At 40.5% G+C, this 11,126-nt stretch overlaps 1 protein-coding gene across 1 annotated transcript; it reads right to left on the bottom strand.

Moving 5' to 3' along the window:
* Window positions 1-4,494: 4,494 nt before the first annotated feature.
* LOC146696267 (kelch-like protein 10) lies at window positions 4,495-9,821 on the bottom strand. The gene is made up of 5 exons (XM_085474356.1): window positions 9,346-9,821; window positions 7,927-8,413; window positions 6,352-6,930; window positions 5,077-5,226; window positions 4,495-4,842 (listed from the first exon to the last, which is right to left on the bottom strand). Exons 1-5 carry the CDS (start codon window positions 9,477-9,479, stop codon window positions 4,543-4,545), a joined length of 1,650 nt encoding a protein of 549 aa, XP_085330482.1. The 5' UTR covers window positions 9,480-9,821; the 3' UTR covers window positions 4,495-4,542.
* Between the last annotated feature and the right edge of the window lie 1,305 nt (window positions 9,822-11,126).

The raw sequence follows: 11,126 nt of genomic DNA, 5'->3' as shown, positions 1-11,126 counted from the left end.
TTTATGTACAAATATTATTTTAATATTATTATTGTGTGTGAGGGTGAAAAGCCCAAAGTTTTGGAAGAGGCATACAGGCACTGTGGAAAAAGTAAAAATGTGTGTGAGTTCTCTAAAACCATTTTTGTGAACACTTTTCTAAGTACCGTATGTTTTAAAATGTGAAACATGATTTTATTGACATGATCATCAAAAAACATGATTTTTACAGGGAGTGCAGAATTATTAGGCAAATGAGTATTTTGTCCACATCATCCTCTTCATGCATGTTGTCTTACTCCAAGCTGTATAGGCTCGAAAGCCTACTACCAATTAAGCATATTAGGTGATGTGCATCTCTGTAATGAGAAGGGGTGTGGTCTAATGACATCAACACCCTATATCAGGTGTGCATAATTATTAGGCAACGTCCTTTCCTTTGGCAAAATGGGTCAAAAGAAGGACTTGACAGGCTCAGAAAAGTCAAAAATAGTGAGATATCTTGCAGAGGGATGCAGCAGTCTCAAAATTGCAAAGCTTCTGAAGCGTGATCATCGAACAATCAAGCGTTTCATTCAAAATAGTCAACAGGGTCGCAAGAAGCGTGTGGAAAAACCAAGGTGCAAAATAACTGCCCATGAACTGAGAAAAGTCAAGCGTGCAGCTGCCAAGATGCCACTTGCCACCAGTTTGGCCATATTTCAGAGCTGCAACATCACTGGAGTGCCCAAAAGCACAAGGTGTGCAATACTCAGAGACATGGCCAAGGTAAGAAAGGCTGAAAGACGACCACCACTGAACAAGACACACAAGCTGAAACGTCAAGACTGGGCCAAGAAATATCTCAAGACTGGTTTTTCTAAGGTTTTATGGACTGATGAAATGAGAGTGAGTCTTGATGGGCCAGATGGATGGGCCCGTGGCTGGATTGGTAAAGGGCAGAGAGCTCCAGTCCCACTCAGACGCCAGCAAGGTGGAGGTGGAGTACTGGTTTGGGCTGGTATCATCAAAGATGAGCTTGTGGGGCTTTTTCGGGTTGAGGATGGAGTCAAGCTCAACTTCCAGTCCTACTGCCAGTTTCTGGAAGACACCTTCTTCAAGCAGTGGTACAGGAAGAAGTCTGCATCCTTCAAGAAAAACATGATTTTCATGCAGGACAATGCTCCATCACACGCGTCCAAGTACTCCACAGCGTGGCTGGCAAGAGATATATATATATATATATATATATATATATATATATATATATATATATATATATATATATATATATATATATATATATATATATATTTTTTTTTTTTTTTATCTTATTCTTTCCCAGTTAAATTTACCCTTCATTCTAATTTGTGTTGTACAGTTATTTCATTTTTAACCTTAATTTATATTTTATTCCTTCCTAGTTAAATTTACCCTTTTTAATTTTTCATATTTATTTCCTGTCTTATTCATAGCCTTTTCCTTTTTTGTTTTCTTTAGGTCACGAGCAGTTGTCCAAGCATTTCACTACATATCGTACTGTGTATGACTGTGTACGTGACAAATAAAATTTGAATTTGAAAGGGTATAAAAGAAGAAAAACGAATGACATGGCCTCCTTGTTCACCTGATCTGAACCCCATTGAGAACCTGTGGTCCATCATCAAATGTGAGATTTACAAGGAGGGAAAACAGTACACCTCTCTGAACAGTGTCTGGGAGGCTGTGGTTGCTGCTGCACGCAATGTTGATGGTGAACAGATCCAAACACTGACAGAATCCATGGATGGCAGGCTTTTGAGTGTCCTTGCAAAGAAAGGTGGCTATATTGGTCGCTGATTTGTTTTTGTTTTGTTTTTGAATGTCAGAAATGTATATTTGTGAATGTGGAGATGTTATATTGGTTTCACTGGTAAAAATAAATAATTGAAATGGGTATATATTTGTTTTTTGTTAAGTTGCCTAATAATTATGCACAGTTATAGTCACCTGCACACACAGATATCCCCCTAAAATAGCTAAAACTAAAAACAAACTAAAAACTACTTCCAAAAACATTCAGCTTTGATATTAATGAGTTTTTTGGGTTCATTGAGAACATGGTTGTTGTTCAATAATAAAATTATTCCTCAAAAATACAACTTGCCTAATAATTCTGCACTCCCTGTATAAAACTTTTATTCTTATGCTTTGAATAAACATGTCAGATTTTCATAAAACATTCATTTGTATGTTATAATGTTTTTCTACACCATGTGTAATTTTTATAGAACCTTTCTTTATTCTATGTATAATCATGTATCTTTGAAAAATAAAATATCTAATCTTATCTTTTGTACTTTGTGGTTATTGAATAAATATTAGCCACTGTGGTGGGGTGTGGTCTGCGGTGCGGCTGCAAGGTAGGCGGACGCATGTGGACGACAATCACACCTCGCTGGCTTAAAGTCTGAATTCAGTCCTGACTGTTTGTTCATGTTGGAGTTTGTGGCTGCAAGCTGGAAAGCTGCAGCCAGTGTGTGAACGACAAGCGTGAATAAAGTGCATGCTGAAAAGCATGGAAACATGGTCGGGTCTGCCGTAGATTAATTACAGCCACATATAAACTGATAAAAACAGATGGCTGAAAGAAATGTTTGATGGAAAAAGGAAAAAGAGTGCTGCTAAAGAGTGCTGCTAAACTTTGAGGTTCTAAGTCACCAATGTTTAAATAAGAAAATGCCAAGAGGAGACTAGCAGCCCTGAGTCTGCATGCAAAACATGAAAACTCCATAGCAGTGATACTTGTTCTTACATAAGTGCAAACATAGGTGGTATTGTTCAAGTGAAACAAGAACATATCATTTTGGGTGAGGGGAGGAAGACGGGAAAAAAGACACACTGTGGAAAAGAGCCAAAGATTAATAATAAATAATGATTAAAAGCAGAGTGGAGCATAAGAAAATAAATCCAATAAAACCACATCATGGGAAGCCTCCGGCAGGCTAGACCTATTGTAGTGTAACTAAGGGAGGATTCAGTCACCTGATCCAGCCCAACTATATGTTTTATGAAAAAAAACCCCAAAAGGTTTAAGCCTTAACAGTAGAGTGTGTCTGACTCTGGTTGCACAGAAGAGGGCCCCGAAAGCTGAAGGCTCTGCCTCCCTTTCTACTTTTAAAAATCCCTCAGAACCAAAAGTATATTTGATGACTTTATGGTGTACATTTGTGAGTTATACCAGGGAGTCCATTAGCTCTAAATTTGAGGAGCACAGTATGCAGACTTGAACGCACTGAAGATGTAACACTATTAACAAGATAATCAACCTCTGTGGGAGTAGCGTTTAGGTAGCTCCCCTGCACTGTGTTGGCACATGGTTCATTGAAAGCATCAACTTTCCCTCACTGTGATGCACAACAGTTTAACAGTAAGACTTTATGCCTAAAACCAGGACTTTGAAACTTCATTTAACATTTTAGGTGAATTTCTTGTTTAAAAACAGTTGCTTCTGTAGTGTTATAACAACATTTTTGTAAGGACACTGTTTTCATTTCCCCTCCCTTTAGGACCCTGTCATCAAGATACCATTCAGCAATGTGTACCAGCATGTGTGCACATACCGGGACCTGTACTATAAAACATTTGAGCTTCCCGCCTGCCCACCTGGTGTAGACCCGATCGTCACCTACCCTGTGGCTTTGAGTTGCCACTGCGGTCGCTGTGCCATGGACACATCTGACTGCACCTTTGAGAGCCTGCAACCTGACTTCTGCATGAATGACATCCCTTTCTACTACTAAAAGAAGCTCAATCATATTTAAACACATTATACAGAGTATACGGAAGCTGCCCTGTTGTTTAGAATCAACCAGTAATTACAAAAAAAAAAAAAAAGTTTCTGCTATCGAAATAAACACATGATGAATATTTCTCTCAAACAGTGTCTTAAAAAAAAAAGATAAAAGGTAATTGACGCCTGACGTCTGAAAGTTGACGCCACAGCTGGAGTAACTTTAACTTTCCTCATATCTTAAGGCCAGCAGAGATTCAAAATGACATCTGTGTAAAATTTACATGGAAAAAAGTTCTTTCTGTAAAGTGATATATAACCTAATTCAACAGTTTATGAAGAATTTATGTCCCATTGCTAGTTTCAAGTCTTACTGATGTGACACGATGCATTCACTTCATAAACTGTGGATCCGATTACAGTCAGCCTTAGTAACTCTAATTTGTGACTCTAATTGGATTTCATCTACTTTAATTGGACATTAAAGTAGGCAAGAAAACTACATTGAAGATGGTTGAGCTGGCTAAACGCTGGTGGTAGAGATGAAGATGGCGGCTTGAATGGATCACCTATTAGTGAAGAAACGATTTGACTTTTACCAATGGGATCTTAATATCATAGCTGTTAACCTCCCTTGTGGCCATAAAATGTGGAAGCTGCAATGCCCATCATGTTGAAAAGAAAGTTCAAGTTCTCTGTTCAGCTAAAAGAGACTTTTTCACTGGGATGTCAGACCTCAGGATCTTAAGCAGAGAAACAGCCAGTTTTTTATTGATGAAAAATGTATTTCTTTATTTCTTTATGTGAAATAATTATGGAAGATAAGCAGTCAGATCGGGGTGTCGCTTCAGAACGCAACAACTGACAACACCTTGGGTCATCCCTTTGTCGCTGACAATGTACCACCTGTTGGTCTTTTCATCATAGCACTCCAGATTGCAGAATAAGCCGCCATTGTCGGAACCTCCAACCACATACAGCTGGTCCTCCAGCACTGCAATGCCGAAGTTTTTACGAGGGTGTAACATGGGAGCAACGTTGCGCCAGCGTCTTGTTCTTGGGTCATATGCGATGACACTACGCAACTGAGTGATACCGTTAAAGCCACCAACCTGTGCAGACAAAGGACTTGTTACAGTCTGTAACGTAAAAATGTTCTGTTGTAAAAAAGTAAATAGGTCTCCAGATTCCAAAATATCTGATTCTAGGGTAATTATAGAAATCACATTCCAATAACCCAGTACATGGTACTTGGAAAATAATACAGACTCCCAAATACAGGTACAGTAAACATTCCATGTTTGAATTTCTGTCCGTAATAAGATTATGTTTTAAGCTCTTCTTACTACAAAGATTTCGTTATTGTAGGCGACCACGGCTCCCCCATTCCTCCCGGTTTCCATGGGTGTGATCAGTGTCCACTGGTTGGTGTCAGGGTTGTAGGACTCAGCACATGACAGAGGTTCATCTTCAGTAACACCACCAAAAATGTACACCTAGAAATTAAAATCAAGTTTAAGTCAAAATTACTAGTTAGTTTGTTTGCTTGCTTGTTTTAATCAATTTTAAATCATGCCTTTTATCTGTTTTTGTTTCTAATGTCTCTGTAAAGCACTTTGAATCACCTTGTTGTTGAATTGTGCTATACAAATAAATTTGCCTTGCCTTACTAGAATTAAATGTTTCAGCTTCCAGAAAAAACTTACAAACACTAAAAATGTCTGTGAAGGTTCTCAGTCATCCAGGTCATCGTATTCTAAGGAGCTTGGAAAGACATAAATCTAAAAAAAAATATTCACTTTTTAAAAATTACTCCCATTGGCCAGCTTTATAAGACTATTAAAAAAATGTTTTTTGCACAGAAGCTCACAGAAAAGTAATATTTTACTGTGGGCTCATGTTCCAGTGCATAAATGCGTTGGTTGGCTGGCTCCAAAAGATAATAAATCCCCATATGTTGTAAATCCAACTACATAGCCTTAAAAATCATTTTTACAGCCAGACACAAAAGACCAAAAAAAACCTAATCCATATGGATAGCGTCCTGGCTAAAATTTGGGTTTGTGACTGCTTTGGGAAGTGTACTTCCCAACCCCCCTGAGCCAAGGTCACCCCGTTTGTGGGGCGACCTTGGCTCAGGGGGGTTGGGAAGCGTATCTGTAACCGGAAGGTCGCTGGTTTGATCCCTGGGCTCTCTGTCCTGATCGTTGTGTCCTTGGGCAAGACATTTTACCCTACCGCCTACTGGTGATGGCCAGAGGGGCCGATGGCGCGATATGGCAGCCTCGCTTCTGTCAGTCTGCCCCAGGGCAGCTGTGGCTACAACTGTAGCTGCCTCCACCAGTGTGTGAATGTGAGAGTGAATGAATAGTGGAATTGTAAAGTGCTTTGGGTGCCTTGAAAAGCGCTATATAAATCCAATCCATTATTATTAATCTATTATTACTGACAGATTAAGGCATTGGCATCTTTTGGTGCATTTCTAATGGAATTATTTGACTGTACATTTTATTGACGCAGCTTGTTAACCAAGGTTGTTAGCATTACCAGTTAACTTTGTCCACCACTTTCTCCACAAAACCAACATGGCAGAGATCTTCCACTACCTCAATTCCACTTACCTTGCCGTGTAGTGTTGCAGCACCAGCATCTGACCTGCGCTTGTGCATCGATGCAATCATAGTCCACTGGTTGGTGTCAGGCTCATATCGTTCTGCATTTTTCAGTGTCTTTTGCTTTTGGCACCCGCCCATAGCATATATGCAGCCATTCAGTGTGGCCACACTGAGAAAGCCCCGCTCTTCATGCATCGGCCCCACCTCTGTCCAGGTTTGGCTGGTGAGGCTGAACCTTCTCACATGACGTGAATAGCTTGTGAAATCAAAACCTCCGATGCAATAGACACATCCATTGAGGTAAGCATAACCGTAGAATCCCAGACACGGTGTCCAGCTCAGCGGCACCCAGTAGTCAGCTCGAACATTGTACATCTCAATCTTGTCAAATGGTAAAGGACCACCAATGGCCAATAAGACTTCAGACGGCAGGCGTGTTTGGGGCATAGGTCTCTCCACAATGGACTCATTTAGCATCTTCATGGCAGTGGTTACCATATCCATGCATGCCGGACTACTACTCACCACATCATTTCTGCTCACAGTGCCAACCAAGTACTCAGTGGGTATTAATAGTAGGCGGACCTGGATGAAAACAAGAATCATAAGGGGAAAAGGCAAGAAATACAACATTAGACTGTATATAAGAGTTGGATGTAGCCACCATGCCACCACCCATCAGTGAAGTATAGCACTATCCCTATAATCAAAATGTCATGGAATCACCCAGATAGCTATGGTAGCTCCTGGCATTGCCTCCAATCAGCTGTGGCATTGCCCTTAAAGACCCTAACATTACCTGTAAAGAGCCACAGCATCACCTGCCAAACAACAAAGGCAGGTCATGGCATTACCTCCAAACAAGCAGTGGTGCCACAGTCAAGTTTCAATGCCATTATCTGAGCACTGAGTAACCTCCTGCTGTAGAAACAAGTCCCACAATGAGGGTTTGTCCTGTTGTAAATGCCTAAGGTCCAGTCAGTAAGTTCTGGCAGAACACGATGGGCATAGTCAACTTTTCTGTCAGAAAAGCTAAAGTGCAGTTCAGACACATTATCAATAATGCACTTCTGAAACTACAAATCAACGGCCAGTTTTATCTGGACGCAAGTGTAAATAATACTTTTACAATTTATTAAGGACTAAATGATGAGCACCTTCTGATGCACACTCCCAAGTGAATTAGAAACACCCCCCCCCCCCCACCACCCCCCAATGTGATTAAGAATGAAGAAGAATGATTCCCCTACATTAACTCTATTACCAAGCCTTAAGTTTGAGTAATTCTGCCATTGCAATTTTAGCTTTTTACACGTCAGCCATAAAAGGCTGATGGGCGAGCAGGTGGGCGGCCTGGACACCCAACTCTGTAAACACAATAGTGTACAATCAAACTTCTTTTTTTTTTGCATCAGGCATCAAGCTTATGTTTTATTTTTTATTCCCAATTCAAATTGCTACAGCGGAAGTTGCTTTCTATACTTTCAAACTGTACCATTCATTCAACAGCCCCTCACTGAGTAATAAACAAAATAAATGCACTTAGAGGAGCAATTAAATTGATATCCCATTTTCAGTTACCTGCTTGAGCAGTGCGGGCATGTCACACCCACGTTCCACAGGGGAATAGTTGATCCATCTGAGAATGGCCTCAAACACAGTGCTCTCCTGCTTCACATTGAGCTCATCATTCTCGATAAGATCTGATAGTTGCTGCACAGAGAGCTGAAGGAACTCCAAGGAGAGTGCACCAACCTCTTCAAAGTGATGGAGGATGTAGAGAAAGGCCTTTCCCCTGAGGTCAGGACAGTTGTGTAAGTGTGCCAGATTGTAGATACTGACGCAGTTATTTACACAAAGCTTCCTCTCCAGGAAGTCGCAGCAGGCTTGAATGATGCCAGTCACGATAAAGTGGTCTGCTTCCGCCAACAGCTCCAGTACATTGTCCTCCGTCACCACAACAGATTGGGTATAGGCATATTCCAAAATGAGGCTCATTGCTTTTGGAGACACAGTGGGGAAGTTGTAGACCTTGTTTGATGGTAGTGGTTTGTAGCAGAAGAGATCCCTGTGCAGATTCAGATCAGCATTTTCACATTGTCTCTCTGTCATGGAACTTAAAAAGTACCTGATGTCGTGCAGCTCATAGTTAAATAGCATTTGTATAATTTTTCAGCTGCATGCTTACTTGAGCAAGCTGTGATCAAAGAGATATGAAATTAAAGTAACAAAAATCTAAAATGACTTGATTTCAAATGGGCAATCTCCTATTTAAGGTCATCTATTCAGACATGTGCAGAAAAACATTCAGCATTGCTGCTATGTTTAGACAGACAGAAAGATATAGAGTTGTCTAGGCATTGTAGCAAATATTCCTATACAGTAACAGGGTTAGGGCGACAGGGGACAGCAGGCATTAAATAGCTGCAAATATAATAACTGAATTTCACATTATCAAATTTACTGACTAGACAGAATTGGAAAGAGCGGACATGTCCCACTGCAACAGAAATGGCATATCATTGGCCACCTCTCAGTCTGGCCCTAAATTGATTACCTGCCTATTTAGACATACAATTTCAGCTAAACTGGTGAAGGCACAGCTAATATCACCACTGATGTGGTCCTTTTGGTGCAGGCCAGTTTGTGCACAAATTTATTAGAACTGCTGCTGCTGTTGTCGTGCTGATGAAATATAATCAGAAAGCCAGTTTATAGCGTCTGTAATCTTTCAAACTACCTCTTAACGGCTCATTGTGGAGTCAAACACAAACCTACACTATATATGTATCCCAACAAACCTCCCAAAATAAATAACTAAATAAAAATACAGGACTGATTTTTTTTCCCCCCTAAAAATTGCTCCAGAACATTTCTAGTGATCAAAAAGTACAGTGTAACATTGAAACCTCCCAATACCTGCTGCACTGTGTTACATGAAAACTTTGAAGTAGGATAAATGCAGAACCAACCACAGCCAAACAACACAGGCCTGCTCACCTGAAGTATGCACTGCAGTTACAGAGGATGATCCTGTGAATTTTAAACTCAACATCTCCAGCTCGGATCACAGAGTCACAAACCTGTCCATCCAGAAAAAGCTCCCTAAAGACGGTACTACGGGCGCTGGTCATTATTCAGATGTTACTCAAGATGTTTAAACTTCTAAAAAATCTCCTGTTTAGTGTTTTCCTTTAGAGAGCCGCCTACAGTTTGTGAGGTACTTTGTCTAAATTACTGATTACGTTAACTTATGCTGCCTGGAAAGTGTCACTACTCTGTTTATATTTGAAAATCATAGTGCATCATTCCGTTAATTGACTGTGTGCACGTTAGCATATGCTACTTCCGGTGCGGAAACGCCTTTGGGGAGCTTTGTTTCCGGTGTCCTATTCGCGCCTGGTTTACGGTCCAAAACAAGTTAAGCAAATGAATTAATCAAGCAGCGATTTACATTTCTATAGATGTCTTGGGCATTTACCCAATATATCTGTAAATGATGTTCATCGACTTGTTAATATTTTTCCCTGCACCTCAGGGCAAAAGAGAAAAGGGATTCAAATGTTATATTTCTCAGCTGTCCCTCGTTTACAGCGGGTGTTATGTTCTAAAACTAACCAGCGATAGGTGAAATCAAGTAGCCAATTTTATTTTTTGACGCTGCAAAACGTTTCGTGGACATCCAGTAGTGCACTTCAGAGTCACCCTGCTAGCAATCGATGCAGCGATTCTGCACTGTACAGGAGAGACGTCACGGAGGAGATCGTCTGCAGTAGGGCTGCACGATTTTGCATAAAATGAGAATCACGATTTTTTGGCTTAGAATTGAGATCACGATTCTCTTTTCCAGTATAAATATTTATTGCACTTATTAACTGCACATCAACTTCGTAACAGTTGAGACTGAACATAAAAACAATAAATAAACATAAAAACAACAAATGTCTCACGTTTTGTTGTTGCCGCAAAATGTTGTACTGCTTGAAATTCCGTCTCCACCGTTGCTCCACACTGCGTGTATAGAGCAGGTAGTGCAACAATAGAAAAATAGTTGCGGGACAGCGTTTGTCTAGGGTGTTGATCATTTTCCTAAATCCCTCGTTTTGCACAGTGTTGATGGGAGCCATATCTTTGGTCAGGTGATAAGTGATAGCCTTCGTAATTTCTTTGTGCCTGCGGAAGTTCAGCGTGTATAGGGAAGCGCTGTATAAGGTTCCCGTTATTGATGTTTGGGTGGTTGACCGGGGCGGATTTTCTCCTGTCACTTTCTCGTCATCCCTGACGTGCTCTCCGTTGTTTTTCCCCTGCTAATTTTAGCATCCCACGGCACAGCTTCTGTATCACGTGGTATAAGGCTCCGCCCTTGTCATTTGTTGAGCAGAAAGAGTGAGCGCTTCTTTTCATGCAGATTACGTCCCGGATCAAAATGCGGTACAATCGTCGTCTTTTTTTTTTTTCTTTTTTTTTTTTTTTTTTAAATCGTTGTCATTTGGAAATGAGATCGCACATAAATATGAATCGAGATTGTGATTTTCTAATGATTAATCGTGCAGCCCTACTGTGTAGGTGTGTACTTGACTAGCTGATCTCGACATAATGGGGGAAACATCTGGTTTGACTATTCTTCACCTGTAGTTTGAATGCTGAACATCTGCCTGTTTAAATCACGAGACCAGTCACTATACAGAGATGTGCTTCTGAATGTGGACGATGTGTCTTCTGCATGCAGTAATGCAGTTCTGCTTGTGTTGAGTGATGTAAACAACTGATCGATCTAAACT

The sequence above is a fragment of the Copadichromis virginalis genome, linkage group LG12 (genome assembly GCF_057382275.1).
Source record: "Copadichromis virginalis isolate Kocher_CV1m ecotype Utaka linkage group LG12, C_Virginalis_male_GT1.1, whole genome shotgun sequence".
NCBI classification, from domain to species: Eukaryota; Metazoa; Chordata; class Actinopteri; order Cichliformes; family Cichlidae; genus Copadichromis; species Copadichromis virginalis.
The sequence above is the reverse complement of the archived record's forward strand: the minus strand, read 5'-3'. Positions and strand labels throughout refer to the sequence as shown.